General features: G+C 67.9%; 4 protein-coding genes and 1 long non-coding RNA gene across 11 annotated transcripts; 3 read left to right on the plus strand and 2 right to left on the minus strand.

Annotated features, from left to right (window-relative positions):
- Positions 1-992: 992 nt before the first annotated feature.
- LOC138846659 (uncharacterized) lies at positions 993-2,836 on the minus strand. Its single transcript, XR_011384194.1, has 2 exons — positions 1,663-2,836; positions 993-1,353 (listed from the first exon to the last, which is right to left on the minus strand). It is a non-coding gene; the product is annotated as an uncharacterized lncRNA (long non-coding RNA).
- Positions 2,837-3,035: 199 nt separating this feature from the next.
- CA11 (carbonic anhydrase 11) lies at positions 3,036-7,350 on the plus strand. 2 transcript variants are annotated; one of them, XM_051840805.2, is made up of 9 exons: positions 3,041-3,532; positions 3,610-3,684; positions 4,355-4,497; positions 5,588-5,773; positions 5,903-5,998; positions 6,077-6,149; positions 6,247-6,401; positions 6,547-6,712; positions 7,228-7,350. In XM_051840805.2, the coding sequence occupies exons 1-9, from the start codon at positions 3,466-3,468 to the stop codon at positions 7,251-7,253; spliced, it is 987 nt and encodes a 328-aa protein (XP_051696765.2). In that variant the 5' UTR covers positions 3,041-3,465; the 3' UTR covers positions 7,254-7,350. The 2 variants fall into 2 exon arrangements, with proteins under 2 accessions (XP_069919237.1, XP_051696765.2); XM_070063136.1 differs by having other exon boundaries at positions 3,036-3,532; positions 5,903-6,149.
- A 329-nt stretch (positions 7,351-7,679) lies between these two features.
- DBP (D-box binding PAR bZIP transcription factor) lies at positions 7,680-12,121 on the plus strand. The gene is made up of 4 exons (XM_051831357.2): positions 7,680-8,438; positions 9,083-9,469; positions 10,665-10,876; positions 11,664-12,121. Exons 1-4 carry the CDS (start codon positions 8,300-8,302, stop codon positions 11,877-11,879), a joined length of 954 nt encoding a protein of 317 aa, XP_051687317.1. The 5' UTR covers positions 7,680-8,299; the 3' UTR covers positions 11,880-12,121.
- An 80-nt stretch (positions 12,122-12,201) lies between these two features.
- On the minus strand, positions 12,202-23,458 carry SPHK2 (sphingosine kinase 2). 6 transcript variants are annotated; one of them, XM_070063123.1, is made up of 7 exons: positions 23,183-23,458; positions 19,909-20,043; positions 16,936-17,404; positions 16,247-16,396; positions 16,066-16,160; positions 15,870-15,985; positions 12,202-13,895 (listed from the first exon to the last, which is right to left on the minus strand). In XM_070063123.1, the coding sequence occupies exons 3-7, from the start codon at positions 17,333-17,335 to the stop codon at positions 12,797-12,799; spliced, it is 1,860 nt and encodes a 619-aa protein (XP_069919224.1). In that variant the 5' UTR covers positions 17,336-17,404; positions 19,909-20,043; positions 23,183-23,458; the 3' UTR covers positions 12,202-12,796. The 6 variants fall into 6 exon arrangements, with proteins under 6 accessions (XP_069919224.1, XP_069919223.1, XP_069919226.1 ...); XM_070063122.1 differs by lacking the exon at positions 23,183-23,458 and adding an exon at positions 20,685-20,846; XM_070063125.1 differs by lacking the exons at positions 19,909-20,043; positions 23,183-23,458 and adding an exon at positions 18,504-18,724.
- RPL18 (ribosomal protein L18) lies at positions 21,180-23,597 on the plus strand. Its single transcript, XM_070063138.1, has 7 exons — positions 21,180-21,403; positions 22,254-22,340; positions 22,426-22,533; positions 22,631-22,729; positions 22,818-22,941; positions 23,027-23,096; positions 23,481-23,597. The coding sequence occupies exons 1-7, from the start codon at positions 21,401-21,403 to the stop codon at positions 23,554-23,556; spliced, it is 567 nt and encodes a 188-aa protein (XP_069919239.1). The 5' UTR covers positions 21,180-21,400; the 3' UTR covers positions 23,557-23,597.
- The last annotated feature ends 450 nt before the right edge of the window (positions 23,598-24,047 follow it).

Here is a 24,047-nt window from a genome sequence, read left to right on the forward strand (position 1 = left end):
TTTTCTGGAGGCAGCCCGGGGAGGCTTCCCTGTGGAGGATGAGCCTGCTCCTGCCCTCTCAGCACCCCCAGCTCCTTCTGCCTCCCGCTGTGCTAAAAGCAGCGGCAGTAAGGCCGGCTCCGCGGCTCACTAGGCTAATCCTCCGCCTTGCGGTGCTGGCACCCCGGGTTCTAGTCCCGGTCGGGGCGCCGGATTCTGTCCCGGTTGCCCCTCTTCCAGGCCAGCTCTCTGCTGTGGCCAGGGAGTGCAGTGGAGGATGGCCCAAGTGCTTGGGCCCTGCACCCCATGGGAGACCAGGAGAAGCACCTGGCTCCTGGCTTCGGATCAGCGCGGTGCGCCGGCCTTGGTGGCCATTGGAGGGTGAACCAACGGCAAAAGGAAGACCTTTCTCTCTGTCTCTCTCTCTCTCACTGTCCACTCTGCCTTTCAAAAAAAAAAAAAAGCGGTAGCAGTGTACGGCGGTGTCACCGCGTGCAGGCTGTGCGTCCAAGACCACGGCGCTGGCAGGGACCTGCTCTCTCCAAACGCTCCAGGGGAGAATCCTTCCTGGGGCTTCCTGCAGTCCTGGGCTCGTGGCCGCCTCACTTCTCTCTCCTCCTCCTCTGTCTCCACTCGCCCTCCATCTTTCTCTTGTCTGGGGTCTGGGGTCTGCCAGCGAATGCAGGCTGATCTCATTACCACGTTCACCACATCTGCTAAGACCCTCCTGCCAGGGAGCTGTAGCGTGGCGGGTCGAGCCACTGCCTGCGATGCCGGCATCCCCTATGGGCGCCGGTGCCTGTCCTGTCTGCCCCACCTCCCACCCAGCTCCCTGCTAATGGCCTGGGGAAGCAGCCGGAAGATGGCCCGAGTGCTTGGGCCCCTGCACCCGCATGGGAGACCATGATGGAGAGCCTGGCTCCTGGCTGTGGCCTGGTCCAGTCCTGGCTACTACAGCCATCTGGCTAGATCTCCTTACATCTCTCTCTGTGACTCTGCCTTTCAAATAAATATTTATTTATTTAAATTAATTTATTTGAAAGTTAGAGTTACACAGAGAGAGAGGGAGAGTCAGAGAGAGAGAGAGAGAGAGAGAGAGAGAGAGGCGGAGACAGAGAGAGAGGTCTTCCATCTGCTGGTTCACTCCCCAGATGGCTGCAACAGCCAGAGCTGTGCCGATCTGAAGCCAGGAGCCAGGAGCTTCTTCCAGGTCTCCCACGCAGGTGCAGGGGCCCAAGGACTTGGACCATCTTCTACTGCTTTCCCAGGCCATAGCAGAGAGCTGGATCAGAAGAGGAATAGCCAGGACTGGAACTGGCGCCCATATGGGATGCTGGCACTGCAGGTGGCGGTTTTACCAGCTGCACCACAGCACTGGCCCCAATAAATATTAAAAAAAAAAAAAAAAAGAGCAATGAAGCTAAAAGATTTCATGTAGCATTTCCATACTACACAGTTTCCATGAACTTTTTGAAGAACAAAATATTTCATATTTCATTTGGTGGATTTGTTTGTGTTTAACTTTTTAATTCCACTTCCCCGGAACTTTTTGAAGTCCCCTGGAATGTGTCTGCCGTGTTTTCACCACGTCTCTCGGCTTGGTGTTCCCCGTCCCACCACGTCCTAGCTGGATAGCTCTGGGCAGGCAAGTCACTTATGCCCTTGGAGACTCGGTTTGCTCACCTGTGAAATGGGTCGGCAACAGCCTCCACCGAACTGGGCAGAGACCGTTCTTGGGACGGAAGGGAGTTTGTGGACGATCCCTGCTCTGCACTCAGTGTCTGGTTCCTCTCTGGTCTCCGGGGCTCCCCAGTCTGCACAGGTGAGAGTCCTGCTGACCTCAAAGCCTCATGGGGTTCTTAAAGGGGCCGCCTCTCTCTTGTTCTCCCCATCAGTGGTTTTAGAATAAATCCACCAGCAGGCACTAGGGCCAGGGGTCAAGGCCTGGGTCAGGAAGCCTGCACCCCTAATCCGGGTGCGTTGGTTCTGGCCGATGCAGGCCCAGCTACCGCCCGCCGTGGGCATTTGGAGGAGTGAATCAGAGATGAGGACTCTAATAAATACATAATGTAGAAATCAGCCTGCACATTCTTTGATGCCCCTCCCTGGGAGTGTGGGCCAGGTTCAGTGACTCAGGCCTGCAGCCCTGGCCAGCAAGGTAGCCGAGGGCCACCCCCAAACCGCCCACCCGACCCCGGATGCAGGGTGGCAACACCCCGTCCCTCCTGGGTGCTCTGTCCGAGTCTCCGTCTCTTCCCCGCTGGGGGTCTCTGGACCTCCGTTTCCAGCCTGCCCCTCCCAATGCCGCCGGCCCCTCCGTGCTATGCTTCCGGGCCTCGCTCCCTCTCTCTGCCTCTCTCCATCTCTCTCCCTCTCTGCCTCTCTCTCTCTCTCTCTCTCTGCATGGGAGGCTCTATTTATAGCTGCTGTGCTCTGTGCGGGTCTCTGGTCTCCCGGCCTGCAGCTCCCGGCGCGCCTCTCCCGGTCTCCCCCACCTCCGACGCGCCTCTGCCCCCGCCGCGGCGCGGTGGTCTCGGGCTCCCGGCTCCGCGTCCCCGCCCCTCGCTCCCTCGCCCGGTCTCTGCCTCCCTCTCCCGGTCAGCGGCCCTCACCGCACCCCGCGCTCCCAGGGGATCCCCTGGCCGCGTTAAGGCCGCCTCTGGCGGAGGACCGAGCTGCGCCGCGCGCGGGGGGCTGCGGGCGCCGGGGCGGGTCCCTCCCGGGCCGCCGCGGGCGGGGGGAACCCCGGACCCTCCGAGGGCGGCGGCCCGAGCGCCCCGACTTCCGAATACTCTTCCCAGCTCCACCTTAAGCGCCCCCTCCCGCTTTCTGCAGAGGACGGGAGCGGCCAGCTCGCGGCCCCAGGTGTCCCGGCCACCCCGCCCCCGCGGCTCCGGGGCCGACCCCCGGCCTGCCCCTGGCGCGCCCCCCACCTGCCTGAGAACTGTCGGCTGCTGAGCGATCTGCACCCCCCGCCCCGACCACAAAAAAATAAATAAATAAAAAATAACACCAAGCTCCTGGCGGAGAGAAGAGAGGAGGGGGAGGCGGGAGGCAGGGCCGGGAGAGGAGAGCCGAGGAGCGGCGGGAGGCGGCGAGGGAGCGCGGGAGAGAGCGGGGAGAGGGAGGCAGGATGGAGGCGCGGAGTTAGGGGGCTCGGGAGAGCCGGATGAAAGAGGAGCCGCGCCGGGGGTGTGCGCTAGCAGCCGAGAGGGGACCCCCGGGGCGGGCAGAAGGCGGGGAGAGGGTGCGGGAGGCTGCAGGGCTGGGGGCAGAGGAGAGGCAGGAGGCGAGGCAGAGGAAGGGAGCAGGGACGGAGTGGCTGGGGGTGGGGGTGGGGGTCTCGATCCCCAGCTGCCCTCGGGGCTCCCTGCGGGCCAGACGGGAAGGCTGGAAGTCCTGGAGGTGCAGGGTCCCAGAGAGAGGGGAGGGAGGAGCTGAGGGGGCCAGGGTGCCGGGAAGGGGTCGCGGCCGGGCCTTGTGGGGATGGGGGCGGCGGCTCGTCTGAGCGCCCCGCGCGCGCTGGTACTCTGGGCCGCGCTGGGGGCGGCAGGTAAGACCTGGGGGTCCGAGCCCCTGGGGGAGGGGCGGGGGCGCCCAGAAGAGGGGTTCAGGTCGCTCTCTTCCCAGCTCGCATCGGACCCGCACCTGACCCGGACGACTGGTGGAGCTACAAGGATAATCTCCAGGGAAACTTCGTGCCAGGTGCAGCCGGCGGGGACCCAGCAGTCCGCCCCCTCCCAGACTCAGGAGTCCGGGTCCCCAGCCCCCTCTTCCCGCCCCCAGGACCGGGAGCCCCAGCCCCCTCCTCCCTCCCTCAGGAGTCCAGCCAGCCTCTGAACCCCAGCGGCTCACCATGGGACATTATACATGCGCATTTCAAGTAGTGAGTGGGAGTGAGTGGAAGGAAAGAAAAGTGTGGAGGTGGACAGTCTGTGTGTCTGCGGCGACAGGCAGGTCCTGGCTCCTGCTGGGACCCGCCCCCTCCAGCCCTCTGTCTTCTAACTTCTCTCCCCGGTACCTTCATTACCCAGCTGTGGGATGAGGCGCAAAGAACTACAACTCCCATGGGGCTCTGGGGCGGCACACAGTGGATGGGCAGGCCTGCCGTGCTGGTGCCTTCTGGGAGCTGTAGTGCCTTCCATGATCACATAAGCCGGGTTGGATCAAGGAGATGTTGGGGGTGAGGGGCGAGTCTTAGGACTATTGCAAGAGTCTTCCAGGGCCCAGGGTGCTGGATCCCAGCCCCTCCCCCACCTCAGGCCCAGCCCCTCCTCCCCTGGGACTGGAAAGTCCAAGCCGCAGCCCCCTCAGCAGACCCCCCCTGCGTGGGGCTCCACCTGCCATGTCCCTTCCTTCCCTTCTCTGACCCCAGGACCTCCCTTCTGGGGCCTGGTGAACGCGGCCTGGAGTCTGTGCGCCGTGGGGAAGCGGCAAAGCCCCGTGGATGTGGAGCTGAAGAGGGTCCTTTACGACCCCTTCCTGCCCCCGCTGAGGCTCAGCACCGGGGGAGAGAAGGTAAGGGCGGGGCTCCCGCGGCCGCTGGGTGTGGGTTTGCAGGGGAGGGGTCTGGGGGTGTGGCGCTAGGGGAAGGAGAGGTGCCCACTGCCGGAGAGAAGCTCCCTGGCCGCCCCATCTCTGTAGAGGCAATGGAACATAGAACGGTTTCTGTGCCAGGCAGCTTTAAATTCGGGCTAAACCCTTTAATCGTCCTTGGAATGGGGGCTGTGACTTCACCCTTATTTTACGATGCAGAGACGGAGGCACAGAGAGGTTGAGTTCCTTGCCCGGGCCCACCCAGCTAGAGTGCCAGCACTGGGATTCAAACCAGGGAGCGTGGTCCCAGTGTTCACGCAGGAGCCGGCATGGCCCTGCACTGAGCCGCCCAGCCACTCCCACCCCGCACCCCCTCTCCCCCACTTGCAGTGCATGCGGGCACCATGGCCTCCCCTAGCCTGCTCCTTGCTAACCTGCCTCCCTGCCCCTGGTGATTCACTCTGCACCTCACGGCAGACTTGTTCCGGACACACCCCGGATCCTGCCATCCGGGTAGGTGATGGCAAACACTGACACAGTTCCTACAGAGGCTCGGCATCCTGCACACTGCTTATTTATATAAAAATGCAGCTTTCTCCCTCATTGTCCACAACGCCCTGCACCACGTGGCCACTCTCTCCTTTGTACACTGGACGTGCCCCCCCCCCCCGGCGGGTCACCTCAGGCCTTTGCACTCGCCATTCCCTTGTCCTGCAATGCCCGCCCCCGCCTACACTCCAGGTCTCCATTCGAATGTCACCTCCACAGGCAACACTTTCCTGACCCCCTTCAACCACAAGCTGGGGTCCCCTCCCAGCCTGAGCGCAGGGTGTGATGAATCAAGCAGTTACTTGCAAGGTGCACAAGGACAGTCCCCCTCGCTCACGCACGCTCACGCGCACCCACGGCTCTGTGCCTGGCCTCCGCTCCGGTCTTACCTGTCAATCATCAGGACGGGTACTAAGCGGCTGCCCCGGGGCAGCACAGAGCCTGCAGGTTGACTGAGTGGCTGTTGGACTTTGAGAAACCTCGGGGACACGGGCCCCCCTGAGCGCGTGCGCCTCTCCCACAGCTCCGGGGAACCCTGTACAACACTGGCCGCCACGTCTCCTTCCTGCCCGCGCCCCGGCCCGTGGTCAACGTGTCCGGGGGCCCCCTGCTCTACAGCCATCGGCTCAGTGAACTGCGCCTGCTGTTTGGAGCACGCGACGGAGCTGGCTCCGAGCACCAGATCAACCACGAGGGCTTCTCTGCCGAGGTGGGGCCCCTGCCGCCCCGCCCCCGGAGCGCTCACCCTACCCCAGCCTGGGGGGCCCCAGAGGTGGAGCCAGTTCTCTGCTCCCCTTCCGCCGGGGGACCCCACGCCCTGTGCGCCCCTCCTCCGCAGGTGCAGCTCATCCACTTCAACCAGGAGCTCTACGGCAACCTCAGCGCCGCCGCCCGCGGCCCCAACGGGGTGGCCATTCTCAGCCTCTTTGTCAACGTGCGCAGAGGCCGGGCTGCGGGGTGGCGGGGGGAGGGAGGGCCTGGGGCGCGGTTAACCCGGGGTGCCCCCACGCAGGTGGCAGGTAGCTCCAACCCGTTCCTCAGTCGCCTCCTTAACCGGGACACCATCACCCGCATCTCCTACAAGAGTAAGTCCCTGGCGTGCTGCGCGCGGGGAGGGAGCACCCGCGGGGCAGCGGGGGCCAGAGGGGCGCCCCTCTTCCCTGTGGCCTGTTCTTCGCGCAGACGACGCCTACTTCCTTCAAGACCTGAGCCTGGAGCTGCTGTTCCCCGAGTCCTTCGGCTTCATCACCTACCAGGGCTCCCTCAGCACCCCGCCCTGCTCCGAGACGGTCACCTGGATCCTCATTGACCGGGCCCTCAACATCACCTCCCTGCAGGTGAGGCAGGGGTGTCCGCTGGCCGCCCGCCCCCTCCCCAGCCGCCGGGAGCTCCGAGGGTCCCGCGCGCCCTGGGGGTGGGGCTTGGCCAGGCCCCGCCCACCCGCTCGCATTCACCCCCGTCCTGCGCCCCGCTTTCCCGCAGATGCACTCCCTGAGACTCCTGAGCCAGAACCCGCCGTCCCAGATCTTCCAGAGCCTCAGCGGCAACGGCCGGCCCCTGCAGCCCCTGGCCCACAGGGCCCTGAGGGGCAACAGGGACCCACGGCACCCCGAGAGGCGCTGCCGAGGCCCCAACTACCGCTTGCATGGTAGGGCCCAGTCCGCACCCCTCCACGTCTCGCGCTGACCCTGAGCGCTCAGCCTTTTCCCCGCTGCATGTCCACGTGGTACAACCCGCCACGGGCCACGGTGCCCCCTTTCCTCTTTGCTGCTTGGCAAGGCAGCGTCCTGGCTTCCCCGCGGGGGTCCCGCTTCTGCCTTTTCCAAAACGGGACAGTCCGGATCCCCTCCCGGTTTCCATGTGGTACGTCCCACAGCGCCCCCTTGCTGGCAGCCGACATGGTACAATCCCTCCCCCTCCCCGCCGCCTCTCGGTGGTTCAGCCCAGCGAGCTGGCGGGCCCCCCCGGCTTTTCCACATGGTACGGCCCAGCCCCGCCCTCGCGCCCCACCCCCGCCGGGTGCAGCCCTGGCCACTCCCCGTAGCTGCTCGGCTTGGCACTTTCCGGCTCCCCCCGCCGGAGTCTCCGTGTGGTAGAGCCCGGCGCGGCCACGCCCACGCCCTCTGCCCCGCGCCCCTGAACTTCCGCCGTCTGTCTCCACAGTGGATGGCGCTCCGCTAGGTCGCTGAAGCTCCGCGTCCAGGATTGCGCCTGCCCGTCCCGAGCCTCCCCACGAGGGGAGGGAGGTCACCCCCAAAACAAAGCTATTAAAGAGACAGAACACTTCCTGCTTCTCGGTGGTCTGAGTCTAGGCGCGGTGGGCGGAAAACTTGGGTAGCAGATAAGAGCTGCCGCCTCCCAGAAGCCAGTCGCTCTCTTCCGGAGCTTCCGTCCCCCCAAAAGCGACCCATCTGGGCACGCAGGCCTCCCCCGCCTCCCCCAAAGAAAAAGACCCATCTGGGCACGCGGCTCCTTTAAGAGGCACCTCCCCGCCCCACCCCCGCCGTCGGCAGCACGCGCCGGGCCATGTGCTTCCCCCTCCCTCCCGCCTCATTGGCCAGAACTGGGTCACGGTCCCGCCCCCTGAGCCGCCTCCCATTGGGCAAATGTAGGTCAGTGTCCCGCCTCCCTCCGAGCGGCGAGGCCGCGGCACGCGCTCAGCCCCTCACGCGCCCTCCCGGGCCGCGGCAGATCCGAGGGCTCCCATTGGCTGCGGGTCTCCAGGGGTCGGGACGCGATTGGCCCGTGCCGGCGGCCGGAGGGAGGCACGCGGCCGGGGAGGATGGCCAGGGCGGCCGGCGGGGGCCGAGAGGAGGGGCGCGCGCTGTGGCGTCGGTGTTTTGGTTTTTTTTTTTTTTTCCGCGAAAGAAGTTTGCTGTGGCCCCGCCTCGAGGCGGCCCCCTCCCCCGCCGCGCGGCGCACACCTCCGGGTGCGGGGCGCAGAGCGCCTTGCATTGCGAGAGCGGCGGACTTCGCGGGAGCCGGGCTCGCCCACCCTGCAGAGGCAGCGCCGCGGGCACCCGAGGAGCCGTCGCGTCGCCCGGGCTGCCGGGCGCTCCTGCCCCGAGCACCGCCAGGCCCCGTGCTGGATACTGGAGGCTTGCAAGCTGCCCTCGCCCGCCCCCGGGCCGGACACTCGCCCGAGCCGCGGCAAGGACCGTGCTGGTGACTGGCAGGCCCGCCCGCGCCCGCCTCCGCCCCGGGAGCCCATGAGCCTGGGGGCAGGTGCCGGGCGATGGCGCGGCCTCTGAGCGACAGGACCCCGGCCCCGCTGCTGCTGGGAGGCCCGCCCGGGGCCGCCCCTGGCGGGGGATCGCTGCTCGGGCTCCGCAGCCTTCTGCAGGGGACCAGCAAGCCCAAAGAGCCGGCCAGCTGTGAGTGAGCCCCCACCCCCGCCTCCTCCGATCCGGACAGCCCACTCCCTGGGGCCGCAGGTGCCGCCCCGAGTGCAGGGACTGCGTCTCTCCGCACCTGTGTCTGTTCATTCTTGAGCTTTTAGATCCCTAGAGCCCCTTAGAGCCCAGGACCCCCCGCCCCAAATGCCGGCTCTGAAGCCCGTACGTGAGGACCTCCCTCTTCCGCCCGCCCCAAGACTCAGGAGTCCAGCGCCCCAGGCCCCTGGGGCCCCTTTGGCTCGGGAGCCCGGACCCCCGGGTCCAGGGAGAAGGGAGGGGGTGTGTCGGATGCTCACACGGAGGTGACACGGGCGTGGGCGGAGCCTCGCGGGCTCACATGGAGTCTGGGGATGAGGAGTGTGCCCCACGAGTAAAGCCCCCTCTGGAGGGCGGGGGAGCCGCGCGGCTGTCAGTCTCCCGGCGCACCTGTCCCGGCGCCGACCCCCACTCGCCCTGAGCCTCCGCCCCTGGCTGCCCTGGGCGGCTGTGGTCCGCGTCCCTGCCCCGCCCCCGCCTCGGTGTCCCCCGGCGTCTGCCTGTGCCGCCCCCGTGTCCCCCGGGGGTCTCCGTGAGCCGGGCCGCTTCTCCCATCTCGAGCCCCACATTCCCCCCCTACCCCGCAGGTCTGCTGAAGGAGAAGGAGCGCAAGGCGGCTCCGCCCGCAGCCGCCGCCCCCGGGCCGGGCCTGGAGACGGCGGGCCCGGCGGATGCGGCGCCGGGCGGCGGGTCCCCGCGGGGGCGCCCCGGGGCCGGGCCGGGCCCGAGTCTGCTGGCGCCGCTGCTGTGGGAGCGCACGCTGCCGTTCGGCGACGTGGAGTACGTGGACCTGGACGCCTTCCTGCTGGAGCACGGGCTCCCGCCCAGCCCGCCGCCCCCCGGGGGCCCGTCGCCCGCGCGCACGCCCGCGCCCTCCCCGGGGCCCGGCTCCTGCGGCTCGGCTTCCCCGCGCTCCTCGCCGCGACACACCCCGGCCCGGGCCGGCCTAGGGGCCGCCGGCGGCCACCGCGGAGGTGCGACCGAGGGGGCTGGGCTGGCCGGGGGGCGGGTGCGGGCAGCGCTTCCCGTTGCGTCCGCGGGACCGGTGCCCCCAGCCCAGCGCTGTCGCAGCGAGGGGTGGGAATCCCTGTCCCCTAACGGATTAGGGGTTGAGGCTCTGGGCCCTGTGAGGGGACGAGGGCCTTGGGACCCCCAGTTCCAGGAAGCCTGCCCAGTCCAGAGGCTGGGACGTGGGGGGCCGGAGGTGCGGGGTGCGCCAGGCCAGGCGCCCAGAACTCGGACGGGCCGGGCCCGGGACAGGACCGCGACCGCTGAGGCTGAGCGAGGGGAGAAGGCGCGGCCGGGCACGGACTTGCGAGCCTGGAGCCCCGCGTCCTGGTTCCCCAGCAGCCCTGAGGCCGCCCGGGGTGGGGGACAAGGGCCGGGATCTGCATGCTGGACCTCCCGGCGGGGCGAGGGCCTGGCCGCCCGAGTGCCCGGGAGAGGAGGCGGCGCCTGGGTCCCAGTGGCCACGGGGCGGGTTCTTCCTCGACAGCAGAGCCGGGACTAGAGCCTTGCGGGGTGGAAGATGGCGCCGAGAGCCCCCAAGGCGGAAGGGCAGCGGCGCTTCCCTGCGGGCGCGCCGGCCTCCCTCGGGGCGCACCTGCCCCAAGCCCCGGGGCCCGCCCCCTCCCCGCCGCACACTCCCGCGCCACGTGAGCGCCGCCCGGCTCGCGGCGCCGTGCGCACGCGCGAGGGGGCGGTGCCGGGAGCGTGCGGGCGCCGCGGCGGGGGGGCGGGAGCAGGCGGCGGCACGTGACTCGGCCCTGAACCCGTGTCCTCAGCCGGCCCCGGCGGGCTCGCGCTTAAAGGCGCAGGCGCCTCTTTTCAAACCTGGCACCTGGGTGCCGCCTCCGCTGAAGAAAGCGGCCACCTAAGATCGTCTGGATGCGGGCGATTCCTTTTTTTTTTTCTGAGAAGCTTCGTGCCTAAGCTTTTGGGGTTCACGCTGAACCGTGGGCAACACCACTGAATCTCAAATTCTGGGGTTCTAGAAGCATGACCGGGTCTCTTTCCCTGCCCGTGGAAGTGGAGTTGGCTCCATGAGGGGTAGACTCCGGTGGCATAAGAAGCCATGCAGCGGTGGGCCTGACGCTGCATGCAGCGGGGGTGTCCGCTGGGGACCCCTCCCCAGGGTAAAGACGCAGTGGGGTGACCTCTCTCCCCAAGGCCTGACTGCTCGGGACACGCCCAGCCCCGTGGACCCAGACACGGTGGAGGTGCTGATGACCTTTGAACCCGACCCAGCTGATCTTGCCCTGTCAAGCATTCCAGGCCACGAGACCTTCGACCCTCGGAGACATCGCTTCTCGGAGGAGGAGCTTAAGCCGCAGCCAATCATGAAGAAGGCCAGGAAAATCCAGGTGCCCGAGGAGCAGAAGGTGAGCTGCCCGCAAGGCCCCCGGGGTCGTCCCCGCCTGTGGCCGCGGGGCACAGGGAGGCAGCGTGCTGGGGCCGCGCTGAGCTTCCACTGTCACTTGGAACCCGGACTCGGTGTGCGGGCTTCCTGCTCTCCGTTGCTAAGGACCGGCTTCCTTAGCAACGGGATGTCAGCCGTCGCCTTAGCAGCCCCCAGGCCGGCCGAGGCGGGGCCCTTGACCTGGGGTTAGAGCAGCGCGGTGGTTAGAGACTGGATTCTCCCCCAGGAAGCAGGCTTTAATTAAATGGGAGGGAGCATCTTCCCGAGCTGGGTGGGCCTTGTCACCAAGGCAAGGTCCTCCTTAGCAACCAAATCCAGGGTTGGAGAACTCCTGGGTACCACACTCCGCGGGAGGTCTTGGGTTCGGCCACCTTGTTAGGGCTCAGGCGTTCCATCGCCCAGGTCAGAGACTGGCCAGCATCTTTAGGTCCACTTTGGCTTGCTCTGGACCCAACCCGCGGAGGATCGTATGGGACACCATACCCCTGGGCGGCTCTGGAACGACGCCCACAGATGGGAGCATCCCTAAGACCCCAGACCCTGTTGCTAGGAAACAAGCGTCCCTAGCTACCTGCAGCCCCTGGGAGGCTGAGCACTTGGGGCTGGGGTCTGTCTCTCGGCTCAGCTGTTGCTAGGGGCGTGCTCTCCGTAGCAACGAGAGCCCCAGGCGGACCCCGCCTCCCCCAGGCTCTGCTGCAGGGCAGAGAGCGGCCCCTGGATCTCAGCGCCTCCCACTCCTCCGCCCCCAGGACGAGAAGTACTGGAGCCGGCGGTACAAGAACAACGAGGCGGCGAAGCGGTCCCGCGACGCCCGGCGGCTCAAGGAGAACCAGATATCGGTGCGGGCGGCCTTCCTGGAGAAGGAGAACGCTCTGCTGCGGCAGGAGGTGGTGGCCGTGCGCCAGGAGCTGTCCCACTACCGCGCCGTGCTGTCCCGCTACCAGGCGCAGCACGGGGCGCTGTGAGGCCGCGGAGCTCGCTCGCCCCCTCTCCCCTCCCGCCCTGTGGCCCACGGGCTGGCCGGCTGGGTGCTCCAGGGACGTGATGATGCAGATAAATACATTTATATTTTTAAGAAAAAGCGAGCCTCCCCGCCCCTCCTCGTGGGGGCGGAGAGAGTCCTCCGTGTGTGCCCCCGGCACTTTGGGGACCCCATCCTCCCACGCCCCCGTGGACACGGTCCTGAATAAATGTTGAGAACCCCGGAGCCAGCTGTCGTGGGGAGAAGGCAGCTACCTGGCCCCGGCTCGGGGCCCGCGGAGCCGCTGGACGAGCGAGGGGCCGAGGTCCGCGCGGAACGAAGCGGCTCCTTTATTGCATAGACCTTTTCAATTGCTTTTTAGACTGGGGACGAGGGGGACGCAGACGACACACAACAGGGGAATGGGCTTCCCCGCCCGCGCCCTCGGGGGCGGGAATATTAGTGCAAATCCGAGCGCTGGCCCGGGGGACCCGCCCCTCCCGAGCTGACTGGCCAGTTCAGTGGAGGCACCGGAGTGGATAGGGCGAGACCCGGGCCCACACCCGCCAGTTATCTAAGGCCTCCCCAGTGCGTACATTCCAGGTTCCGTCATTGGGTGACGCGTAAGGCAGGCTCCGCCCTCAGACGCCAGGGCCGTCCCGAGCCCTATGCGGTCTGGACCGAGGCCACGCCCGGTGGCCGGAGCTCGGACGTCAGGCACTACCCTCGGGATGCGCGTGGAGTCCAGGCCTCCCTTCAGCATCGCATCTGGTTCCCTGGGGGGGCGGGCGCAATCCTGAGTCGGGACTAAGGCCCTTGCGGGCCTCCGCCCTCTTAGCAGCCAGACCACGCCCCCTGGCTCAGGCTCCACCTCCTTGGAATGTAGGCCCCGCCCCCGGCGGGTTCCAGGCTTGGTTAGGTTCAGGGGCCCTGCCTGCAGCTGCCAGGAGGCCCGGTGAGCAGCGTGCCCAGGCCCGGGTGGATCTGTGCCTGCAGTGGCCCGTACTCCACCTGCTCCCCGTCCACCGTCAGCACGCCGCGAGGCGTGAGGGGCTCGAGGCGGAAGGCACGGGCAGTGGCGTAGCCCAGCTGCGGACAGCCCAGGCTGAAGTGGCTGCCATGCTCCATGGCCAGGAAAAGGCGCAGCAGCATGGCCCTCGAGATGCCGCTACGCACCCATATCAGGTGCACCAGGCCGTCGTCAAAGCGCGCGTGGGGCGCCGCCACGAGGTCGGCACCCAGGTGGCTGGGCGAGATGGCCAACATGAGAACAAAGTCTCCCTCCAGCGTCACCCAGTCTGGGGGCAGCGGGCTGCCGAGAGGCGGCAGCAGATGGTCCGGCGGGCCCCACTTGCATTCAGCTTCGGGGGCAACAGGAGTAGGGGGTGGGGGCGGGGGCCCAGGGGATGCTGGCACTTCTGGGGGCCCCTCAGTGATGGGAGAGAGCAGAGCTGCCTTGGGGGAGCCGGGGGGTGAGGGCAACAGTGGGTCTGGGGACAACGGGGCATCCCCAGCCCCACCCCAGTCCCCAGCCAGCTCGGGGCCCCCGCCGTTGAGAGAGAGGATAGGCAGGGGCTCCGGCGAGCCCGGGGAGGCCAGGGCCGGCTGGGGCAGGGGCAGGGGCAGGTCAGACACTGAGCGGTGCAGGGGTGAGTGGGCCACGGGAGGGGCTGGGTCTGGGGCCAGGGTCAGCTCCGACTTAGCCCGGGGCAGCCCAGAGGCAGAGGTGGGGGAGGCGGGCTCGGCGCAGGCGGGGAGGTAGGAGAGGCGTCCGCGGTAGGTGTGCAGCGTGGCGAGGCCCAGCACTGTGCCCAGTGTGAAGCGGGCACTGCCCAGGGCCCTGAAGCGCTCGCTGTGGATGTCCACGTCAGACACGAAGCCCCAGGCCACCGACAGGAAGGAGAAGCAGCGGGACCCTGAGGCCAGTGTCACCGAGAGCAGGTCCAGGGGGTGGCCGCCACCCCGGCAGAGCAGCAGCGTGCAGTTGAGCAGCAGGTCGAGGCCCAGGCACGGTGCGAACCTTCACAGCGGGGGGCATGGCACGCAGTGGGTGGGAGAGAGCACACGGGGTCAGACGTGAGAGGGTGCAGACGGGACAGACACACACACACACAGGGTTGGGTGTGAGGACAGGCAGACAGGGAGACACACACACACGGGGTCGGACATGAGACAGTGGGCAGACGGGAGACACGCACACAGGGGGTCGGGTGTGAGAGGGTGTGCAGACAGGGAGACACACACACACACAGGGTCGGACGTGAGAGGGTATGTAGACCAGGGAGACACACACACACATACATGGGGTCGGGTGTGAGAGAGTGTGCAGACCAGGGAGACACGCACACACACAGGGTCGGACGTGAGAGAGGGGACAGACAGGGAGACACGCACACACAGGGGGTTGGATGTGAGAGGGTGTGCAGACCGGGGAGACACACACACACAGGGTCGGATGTGAGAGGGTGTGCAGACCAGGGAGACACGCACACACAGGGGGTCGGACGTGAGAGAGGGGACAGACGGGGAGACACGCACACACAGGGGGTCGGACGTGAGAGAGGGGACAGACAGGGAGACACGCACACACAGGGGGTTGGATGTGAGAGAGGGGACAGACAGGGAGACACGCACACACAGGGGGTTGGATGTGAGAGAGGGGACAGACAGGGAGACACGCACACACAGGGGGTCGGACGTGAGAGAGGGGACAGACAGGGAGACACGCACACACAGGGGGTTGGATGTGAGAGGGTGTGCAGACCGGGGAGACACACACACACAGGGTCGGATGTGAGAGGGTGTGCAGACCAGGGAGACACGCACACACAGGGGGTCGGACGTGAGAGGGTGTGCAGACCGGGGAGACACGCACACACAGGGGGTCGGACGTGAGAGGGTGTGCAGACCAGGGAGACACGCACACACAGGGGGTCGGACGTGAGAGAGGGGACAGACGGGGAGACACGCACACACAGGGGGTCGGACGTGAGAGAGGGGACAGACGGGGAGACGCGCACACACAGGGGGTTGGATGTGAGAGAGCATGCAGATTGGGGAAGACACACACACTCACGGGGTCAGATGTGAGACAGGGCAGAGCTGGGGGAGATACACACACACACACACACACACACACAGGGCCAGACGTGAGAGGGCGGGCAGATGGGGGAGACACACACACACACACACGGGGTCGGACCTGAGAGAGCGTGCAGACCGGGGAGACACACACACACGGGGTCGGACATGAGACAGTGGGCAGATGGGGGAGACACACACACACGGGGTCGGACATGAGACAGTGGGCAGACAGGGGAGACACGCACACACGGGGTCGGACATGAGACAGTGGGCAGATGGGGGAGACACACACACACGGGGTCGGACATGAGACAGTGGGCAGACAGGGGAGACACGCACACACGGGGTCGGACATGAGACAGTGGGCAGATGGGGGAGACACACACACACGGGGTCGGACATGAGACAGTGGGCAGACAGGGGAGACACGCACACACGGGGTCGGACATGAGACAGTGGGCAGACAGGGGAGACACGCACACACAAACACAGGGTCGGACGTGAGAGAGGGGACAGACTGGGGGAGACACACACACACACACACACACACGGGGCCAGACGTGAGAGGGCGGGCAGACTGGGGGACACACACACACACACACACACGGGGTCGGACGTGAGAGAGTGTGCAGATGGGGGAGACATACACACACACGGGGTCAGACGTGAGAGAGCGTGCAGAGACACGCACACAGACACACGGGGTCAGACGTGAGAGAGCGTGCAGAGACACACACACACACACACACACGGGGTCAGACGTGAGACAGGGCAGACCGGGGGGGACACGCACACACAGACACACTTGGCACTGGTTCCTCCCGGGAACCAGTTGCTCTCACAGTGCCTCTGCCCCAGCCCAGCTGACAGAGGGTCGGGCTGAGGGGGGACGGCAGGGGCCCCGACCTACCCCCCACGCTGGTTCACTGCTCCCGCCAGCGCGTTGCCCGACCCGCAGGGGAGGATGCCCACGGGCACCTTCACGGCCTCCTGCCAGTCAGGGCGGTCCAGGAGCCCGTTCAGCACCTGCAGGGGGACAGAGCGGATGCCCGGGTCCGCGCGCCAGCCCCCACCGGCCCCCGCGGCGCAGAGGGTTCTCGCTCTACCTCATACAGGAGCCCGTCTCCAGAGACCGTCACGATGCCGTCCCAGCCGCCCAGGCTCAGCCCCTGCACCAGCTCCCGGGCGTGGTTCTGCCGTTCTGGAGTGGGAACCAGGAGGTGGGGCAGGTGGGCAGGCCCTCCCCTGGCCCCGCCCCACCCCCCGCCCACGCGGACCCCAGCGTACCTGTCTGTATGAGGTTGAAGGACAGCCCAGCTTCGGAGATCATGGGAAGCACATGGTTCTTACACCACTGCCAGGCCAGGCCCCGCCCCCCAAACGGATTGACCAACAGGAGCAGCCGGGCTGGCCGAGGCAGCAGGTCAGGGGTGATCTCTGCAGAGAGAGGGCCCTGGCCTTGGAGACAGCCCCTTCCAGCGCACCCCGAGGGCAGGGGCGGGGGCGGCACCGGAGCCCGCACCTGGCCCACCCCCATCTCCCGGACCAGCGCCCTTTGGACCCACGTCGGGGAGGGCCCAGGAGCCGGGGTTCCCACTCTGCCCGGGGCTCAGGCAGCCGCCCCAGAGGGACGCGGGCCCTCAAAGCTTTTCCTTCCTGCGCCATAGGAGACCCTGCCCCAGAGCCCACCGTGACAGCGCACGGGCCGGCCTACAGCCACCTCTGTCGGCATGTCACTGGGCGGTGACGGGTCAGCTCGCGGTCGGCTGCCCGCCAGCCGCCAGCCGGGCAGGCTGACTCATCTGTGGTGAGACCGGGGAGGGGGAGGGGATACAGCTCATTTCCCTTTGCCCTCGCCTCTGCCCCCTGCCCCTCTGCCGTCCATCCCAGGCTGTCACACACACACACACACACAGGAGGTGATGGCATGCCCAGAGGCCGAGCCACCAGCCCCGGACGAGGCCCTAGCGCCTCACCCCCGTCCCCAGGCAGAGGCAGTCCTCGGAGCAGGCAGGTGAGGGCGGAGGCCCAACGCTGGGCCTCGGCACGGTTCTCCTCATAGGTGGCCGCCCCGTCCACCCGGAAGGTGCGGGTGGCTCTGCGCCGGCCCCCTCGCCGGCCCTGGGGGTAGGTGTAGATGCACACGTAGGCCCCGGGGTCCGAGGGGCTGCAGCTCCGCAGGGTGCAGCAGCCTGAGACCTCAGCCAGCGGGACCAGGCCGCCCCGGGGCCGGGCCTCGGGCTTGGGGCGCAGCCGCTGTATGTGCAGGGCCTGTGATGTGAGAGTGAGGGCGAAGCGTGGGCCCCGGGCCGGGTAGGAGCCAAACTCGCCGTGCAGGAGTGGGGTGCTGGCGGCCGGCGGCGGCGGCGGGGCCATGGCCTCAGCCCTGTCCGGGGTGCTCCCAGGCTCGCGGCCCCAGCTCCCGGTCAGCTCTTGGTCCAGCCCCTGTGGGGAGGGAAGAGGGCAGGGGTCAGAGTCCGGGACCTTCCAGCAGGTAGAGGGAGGGACAGGGTCTGTGAACAGGGGCAGGGGCAGGATGGACATGCAAGAGACACACAGACCCAGAGGGACAGCGGCAGGTCAGGGCGGAGGCGAGCGGGCAGTAGGGCCGGCATCCCGGGGGGCCTGAGACCCAGGCGGGCAAACGCTCGTCCACGTGCTCACTCCCCGCCATGTGCCACTCGCACTGGGCCCACGCAAAGCACACACAGCCTTCAGACTCACAGGAACCGGTGCAGGGGGAGGGCCACGCCCCTGGCCCAACCCCGCGCTCAGTCATCGGCAGGTGCAGTCACATCGCCCAGCCTCAGACACGAGGCAGGGGGCGCAGGCCTGAGAGCCACAGAGAGTGGACGGAGGGAAACCCGGGTGGACGAGAGCGACTGGGAAGAGCGTCTCACGCCAGCGAGAAAGGCAGCGGACAGAGTTGGAAGAGAGGGAAGGCAGGAGAGGTAGGAAGCAGGGACGTGGACACCCAGGGGCCAGACGGGAGCCGCACGCAAGCACTGGTCCGTGAGTACTGACCTGGGCGGCTGGCCGGCTGCTCTTCAAGGAAGGGTGGGAGCCAGCACTGAGTCCCTGCCCCTGCCACTCACCCCTTCCTGCTGCCCCGCCCACCGGCCAGCCCAGCCTCTCTCCAGGCTCACCGCGGCCGGGACACGCCCCCCGGCCTGCGGACTCACCCTCACAACTCCCTCTGCCCCCTGCCCGGGGCGGCGCCCGCCACACCCCCGACCTGCACAGGCTGCCTGTGTGCACCTGAGCCCAGGCTCAGCCACACAGCGCTACATGTCCCCCCGGTTCTGGGCCTGCACGCACAGGTCCCTGATGCATGAGCCCGGGTCTCCGTCCCCGGGGGCTCTCCGTCTCTGGGGGCTCCCCGGCTCTGGGGCCTCCATCTCCACTCCGTTTCCAGAACGCAGCCCCAGGCCCCCTCAGTCCCCGGCCAGGTTTCCCATCACCACCTGCCACCCCGGGCACCCCGCAGGCGCTCCTCCTGGACCCTCCGTCCCCCAGACTCGGGCCCCTGTCCCGACCTCCGCACCCTCAGCACACGCGGCGCTCTCCGCCAGACTGCCCCTCAAGTCGGCGCCAACCGCCCCCATCGGACGCAGGGGTGGGGGGAGGGTGTGCATCCGCTCCGCCAATGGCCGTGGGGCCGGCCGCAGCCTAACCAATGAGGGAGCAGGGGGGCGGGACCGGTAGGCTCCAGCGCTTGGCGCAGGGGCCGGCCGCCCGAGTGCCCGAGATCTGGGCGGGGCATCGCGAGGCCAGCCGCCATCCAAGGAAAGGGCAGACGCGCAGCAGCCGTGGCGTCGCGATCCCACCAGGGAGCGCCGCTGCCGCCATCTTTGTTGAGGGCACAGAGAGGCCCGTCCCATTCTGCCAGTTAATAAAAGAAAAAAGGGGTGTGGGGCAGGAGACCCTAAAACAAGCAACGGAGTAAAAGACACGAAACAAGGCAGAGACCCAGAGACGGGCTCAGAGGCAGACAGCTGGGTGGGTGGGTGGGGGACTTGATTTTTTTTTTTTTAGTTGCAGAGAGAAAGGCAGAGATATTGACAAAAGAGACCAAAACAGTGGGGTTGGGAATGCAAGGTGAGGGCACAGGAAAACCTAGACGGCGACAGCGAGACAACTTACAGGATGAAATCCAGGGGGCAGAGCTCATACGCACAGAGGCGGCCCAGTGAGGGACCCGCACGCACCGGGAGACAGAGGTGACAAGAGCGTGGGGGGCGGGAAACTGAGCCCAAGACAGAAACGCACACGGGAAAAGGCGTGGGGCGGCACAGCCAGGAGACCGGGGAAGAGACGGAGCCGGGCGGGCCGGGGCACGGCTTCCTAGAAAGAGGAGTTCACGGTTGCCACACAGGGTGCCTCCCATCCACGCCCGTAGCCACAGCTACTCGGAGCCGCGGGTGACGCGGAGATGGAGGGACAGAGGCTCCCTGAGGTGCAGCACAGCGGGTGGGGCCGCCGCCTCATCCCGCAGGGGCGCCGGTTCAAGTCCCGGCTGCTCCACTTCCGATCCAGCTCCCAGCCAGCCAGTGCCCCTGGGAGGGCGGCCGAGGATGGCCGGAGCGCTTGGGCCCTTGGAGACCCAGATGAGGCTCCTGCCTTGGACCTGGCCCAGCTCCGGCCGCTGCGGCCATCTGGGGGGTGAACCAGCAGATGGAAGACCTCTCTCTCCCTCTCTGTAACAGTCTTTCAAGTAAGCAAACGCAGAGCTCGGGGCGCCGGGATAAAGGCGGCAGAGACACTGACCGAAGAGGCCCAGACAAACTCAGACAGACAGCACGGGGGGAGGGGGGCAACAGAGAGGAGGCGTGCAGCCCACCCAGAGGAGCTGGGAGACAGAGGGTCCGTCCACACCCGCCCCGACAGGGCTGAGAGCCCTGGAGCCATTCCCACGGGGCCGTGGCCGGGGCTCCCCGGGGGACACTCACCTGGTCCCGCGCTCCTCTGAGGCGGGGTGTCCATGCATCTGCACGGCCTCGGCTCGGCTACATCAGCGGGGCCTCAGCCCTGCGTGCGGGGCCAGGGCGAGGAGTGGCGGTCACCGTTCTGGCCTGGCCTTTGCTCTGTGGAGAAGAGGTGAGTGAGCAGCTTGCAGGCAGCCGGACCCGACGGGCCAGCTTCGTCACCGCCCCGACCCGTTCCTCTGGTCCCAGAAAGGAAACGATAATAACAGGTGTGTGAAAGAGCCGTTATTAGGTGCGAAGCATTCGACCCCAGCGCTTTTATGAACATATATAATCCTGGCAGACAGCGAGCCCATTGTCAGCCCTTTCTTGCAGACAAAGAAAGCCAGGCTCCCAGACTTGCCCAAGGTCACGCCGTCACTAGGCAGCAGAGCCAGGATTTAAAAGGGGCAAGCCCGAGTCTCCGCATTCTTGTATTATTCTCCTGGGGTCTCCATCCCCCGCCCCCGCGCCCCCTCCCCTCTGCATCTATCTCTGTCTCCATCCCTGCAGGCCGCTGCCCCCGCCCCTGCGGGGCCGGTTCACGCATCCCCGTCCCCCCCACACCCTGCACGCCGCCACCCCCTCCCCTGCGGGGACTCTGCACGCCGCCGCCCCCTCCCTGCGGGGCCGGTTCACGCATCCCCCCTCCCTGACCCTGCACGCCGCCGCCCCCTCCCCTGCGGGGCCGGTTCACGCATCCCCCCTCCCCGACCCTGCACGCCGGGGCCTCGCTCTGCGCCCTCTCCGCCTTCCAGTACCCTGCGCATCCCTCACACCGAAGCCGCCGGCCCGGCTGGACTCTGTGGCTTGCAGACAGACGGCCCCCGGCGGCGGAGGCCGAGGAGGGAGACAGGCACGGGCCCTCTCGGGGTGGGGGCAAGGCTGCGGGGACAGCGTGCTCCAGACGGAGCTGCAGCGACAAGGAATCGGGACAGATCTCAAGTAGGACTTCCCGAGCGGCGGCGGCGGCGCACGGGCAGAGGTGAAGCTGATAAGGAAACGCCCGAGGCGTGAAGTCACAAGTTTCCGGAGGCCAGGCCCGACCCGGCCCCGCCGGCCCCGCCTCCGCACCGCCGCGGCTCGGCCCGCCCGGTCCTCCGGCAGCCACCGAGAGGCCGTCAATGTCGGGCCAGAGCGTCCCCCTAGCGGCACACATCTCTCTCGGCTCCCAGCGCGCTTTCTTCCGGAAGGCTACCGAGAGCAAGGGCTGGGTAGGGCTAGAGAGGCCCCGACGCATCGGCCCTTCTCTCCCTGACGTCGCCCCTGTTCCTCTGTGGTTGTTTCTCCGCCCTAGCCCGTTGTCGCCCACGCAGCTGGTCCTCCGACGCGCCACAAAGAGGCCTCGGTCGTGCTAGAGCGGCGCGGCGCGCTCCTGTGACGTCACACGCGCGCCGCTCGCTGAAGGCTTTCCACACCCATTCCGGTGCTTCTCTGTCTCTCTCTTTCCGGACGGGGCCGGGCAGGAGTCGCCATCATGGTGAGTGAGTTTTGCGGAGAGCTGGGTGCTTCTCCATCCGCCGCCATCTGCCACAGTCTCGGGCTTGGGGCATGCGGGAGAGAGGCGGGGGGTCCGCGGGGGTGTCCAAGGAGCGGCTCCGAGGCCATGGGGCTCGGAGGGACTCCGGAGGCCAGCGCTGGGTCAGAGCCACTCTGGCCGGCTTCCTTCGGAGCCCGCTGCTCCCCGTGCTGAGGTTCGGGGAGTCCTAAGTGATGTGACCGTGGTCACGGGAGGTGGCGGAGACTCCGGACCCAGGCGGCTGACCCCCCAACCCGTCCGCGCCGACTTAGTCTTTGGTCCCCACGACCCAGATCGTCCGTCACCCTGCTCTGCTGCGGGGTCTTGGGGACGGGGAGGCCCTGTGGGTGCTGTGCCTGCAGCGGCTTCATCTATGGGCACCGTGACCCCCAGCGCCGCTGCGGACGGCGGGGAGTGGTCGCCACTTGGGTAGGGCAGGCGCTGGCCCGACGGGGCGCTGCGGTGGCTCCTTTCACCATGAACGCGCTGGAAAACCGAGTTACCCGGGACAAAGCAGGGGGTGCCGTCGTGCACGTCGTGGGCGCTGCGAGGGCCGCACACCAGCTCGGGCCCGACTGCACGCGGGGTCTCGCAGTGTTGACGTTACCGCAGAACACGGCTTGGAGGCAGTTAAATCCCCCTTAGCGTCGCGGGGTACGGCCGCCGCACGCACACGTGTCTCCCGGGGGGACCTGGGGTTTGCGCTGTTGTCCCAGAGTGGGGGGGCCCGGCCCGGCCGCCGCTGAGCGTGGGGGGGCGTGGTGGTTCCTGCGCAGAGTGGGGCCCGTGGTCACCGTCCCCCCCCCCCCAGGGAGTCGACATTCGCCACAACAAGGACAGGAAGGTTCGGCGCAAGGAGCCCAAGAGCCAGGACATCTACCTGCGGCTGCTGGTCAAGGTGAGCGGGAGCTGCGGCCGCGGCGTGGGCAGCCCCCGCGCGGGCGCGGGCCGGGCCGGGCCTCACCTGCCGCCCCTCTCTGCAGCTGTACAGGTTCCTGGCCAGACGCACCAACTCCACGTTCAACCAGGTGGTGCTGAAGAGGCTGTTCATGAGCCGCACCAACCGGCCGCCGCTGTCCCTGTCGCGGATGGTGCGTGGCCGCGGCGCGGGCGGGGGCGGGGGAGGGGGAGGGCCGCCCGGGGCGGGGGCGGGGCCTGACGCCCCCTCTGCGCCCCTCTCCCCTGGAGATCCGGAAGATGAAGCTTCCCGGGCGGGAGAACAAGACCGCCGTGGTGGTGGGCACCGTCACCGATGACGTGCGCGTCCAGGAGGTGCCCAAGCTGAAGGTGAGCCTGGGGCCTGGCCACGCCCCGGAGGGCGCCCCCCACGGGCCGGCGCTGGCTCGGCTCTGACCCCGCCCGCCCCGTGCCCCAGGTGTGCGCCCTGCGCGTGACCAGCCGTGCCCGCAGCCGCATCCTCAAGGCCGGGGGCAAGATCCTCACCTTCGACCAGCTGGCCCTGGACTCCCCCAAGGGCCGCGGCACGGTCCTGCTCTCCGGTGAGTGCCGCCGCCCGCCCGCCCGCGCGGGGCTCCCTGGGGAGGGGCGTGTCCCTGTCTGATCCCGCTCGTGTCGCACCCCCAGGTCCCCGCAAGGGCCGTGAGGTGTACCGGCATTTCGGCAAGGCCCCCGGAACCCCACACAGTCACACCAAGTGAGTGTCGGCCCCGGCGGCTGGGCAGCGCCTGGCTCACGGTGGGGGCGGGCTCTTGGAAGTTCCAGAAAGAGGGGGAGACAGACCTTCACCCGCTGGCTGCAGCAGTCCGGGCTGGGGCTCCATCCGGGTCTCCCACGCGGGTGCAGGGGCCCGGGCACTTGGGCCGTCTCCTGCTGCTTTCCCAGGGCATAGCAGGGAGCTGGAGCGGAAGTGGAGCAGCCGGCACTGGAACTGGCGCCCACGTGGGGTGCTGGGCTGTCGTACGGGGGCGTTGGCTGGGAGCTGGGTGTGAAGTGGGACGCCCTCCATGCGGGGGCAGGGCCGGCTCTAGTGGTCCGGGCGCCCCTGCTGCCCTCTCACCCTCCCCCCCTCTCCCCACAGACCCTACGTGCGCTCCAAGGGCAGGAAGTTCGAGCGCGCCAGAGGCAGACGGGCCAGCCGGGGCTACAAGAACTAACCCTGCGCACCGCGCTGTTAATAAAGATTTTTGGACGCCGACGTCTGTGTGTGTGTGTGTGTTGGGAGGGGGGACGGTGGAAGGCCCTGGCCCGGCCCCAGGCTGCACCACCTGCTCCCGGAGCCCCGCCTCTCCTCCCGGAGTCTGTCCAGTTGGCCACGCCCACCCTGGCACTAAGCACTGTTGGGGCGAGGACCAGGAAGTGCAGGGGGCAGGGTGTGTGGGCAGGTGAGGCGCAGCCGGCGCTGGTGGCCATTGGCCGCGGGCGGGCGCCCCGGGAGCTGCACCCCAGGACCTGCGGGCCCACCCCGTTTGCACAAGGGGCTGGGCTGCCCCGGGCGAGGCCTGCTGAGGCCACAGCAGGAGGAATGGCGGGAGGGCTCCGGCCCCCTGTGCTCCGTGCGCACTGAAAAGGCAAGGAGGGAGGGGGATAGCCGGCCGGGGCCGCGTGGGGAGGCTGGGGCTGGGCCTGGGCTGCAGGGACCAGGGGT

The sequence above is a fragment of the Oryctolagus cuniculus genome, chromosome 18 (genome assembly GCF_964237555.1).
Source record: "Oryctolagus cuniculus chromosome 18, mOryCun1.1, whole genome shotgun sequence".
Lineage (NCBI taxonomy): Eukaryota > Metazoa > Chordata > Mammalia > Lagomorpha > Leporidae > Oryctolagus > Oryctolagus cuniculus.

Excerpts from the sequence above, each read along its gene's own strand:
- CA11 (XM_070063136.1), top strand. The coding sequence starts at position 3,466 with ATGGGGGCGGCGGCTCGTCTGAGCGCCCCGCGCGCGCTGGTACTCTGG. Across the intron at positions 5,774-5,902 it reads ACGAGGGCTTCTCTGCCGAG|GTGCAGCTCATCCACTTCAA; the intron begins GTGGGGCCCCTG and ends CCTCCTCCGCAG. Across the intron at positions 6,402-6,546 it reads TCAACATCACCTCCCTGCAG|ATGCACTCCCTGAGACTCCT; the intron begins GTGAGGCAGGGG and ends GCTTTCCCGCAG.
- DBP (XM_051831357.2), top strand. The coding sequence starts at position 8,300 with ATGGCGCGGCCTCTGAGCGACAGGACCCCGGCCCCGCTGCTGCTGGGA. Across the intron at positions 9,470-10,664 it reads CGCCGGCGGCCACCGCGGAG|GCCTGACTGCTCGGGACACG; the intron begins GTGCGACCGAGG and ends TCTCTCCCCAAG. Across the intron at positions 10,877-11,663 it reads AGGTGCCCGAGGAGCAGAAG|GACGAGAAGTACTGGAGCCG; the intron begins GTGAGCTGCCCG and ends CTCCGCCCCCAG.
- SPHK2 (XM_070063121.1), bottom strand. The coding sequence starts at position 18,564 with ATGGGGGCGGTTGGCGCCGACTTGAGGGGCAGTCTGGCGGAGAGCGCC. Across the intron at positions 17,405-18,495 it reads CGTGTGCTGAGGGTGCGGAG|GGGCTGGACCAAGAGCTGAC; the intron begins GTCGGGACAGGG and ends CCCTCCCCACAG. Across the intron at positions 16,161-16,246 it reads CTTCAACCTCATACAGACAG|AACGGCAGAACCACGCCCGG; the intron begins GTACGCTGGGGT and ends TTCCCACTCCAG.
- RPL18 (XM_070063138.1), top strand. Across the intron at positions 22,534-22,630 it reads CGCTGTCCCTGTCGCGGATG|ATCCGGAAGATGAAGCTTCC; the intron begins GTGCGTGGCCGC and ends TCTCCCCTGGAG. Across the intron at positions 23,097-23,480 it reads ACCCCACACAGTCACACCAA|ACCCTACGTGCGCTCCAAGG; the intron begins GTGAGTGTCGGC and ends CTCTCCCCACAG.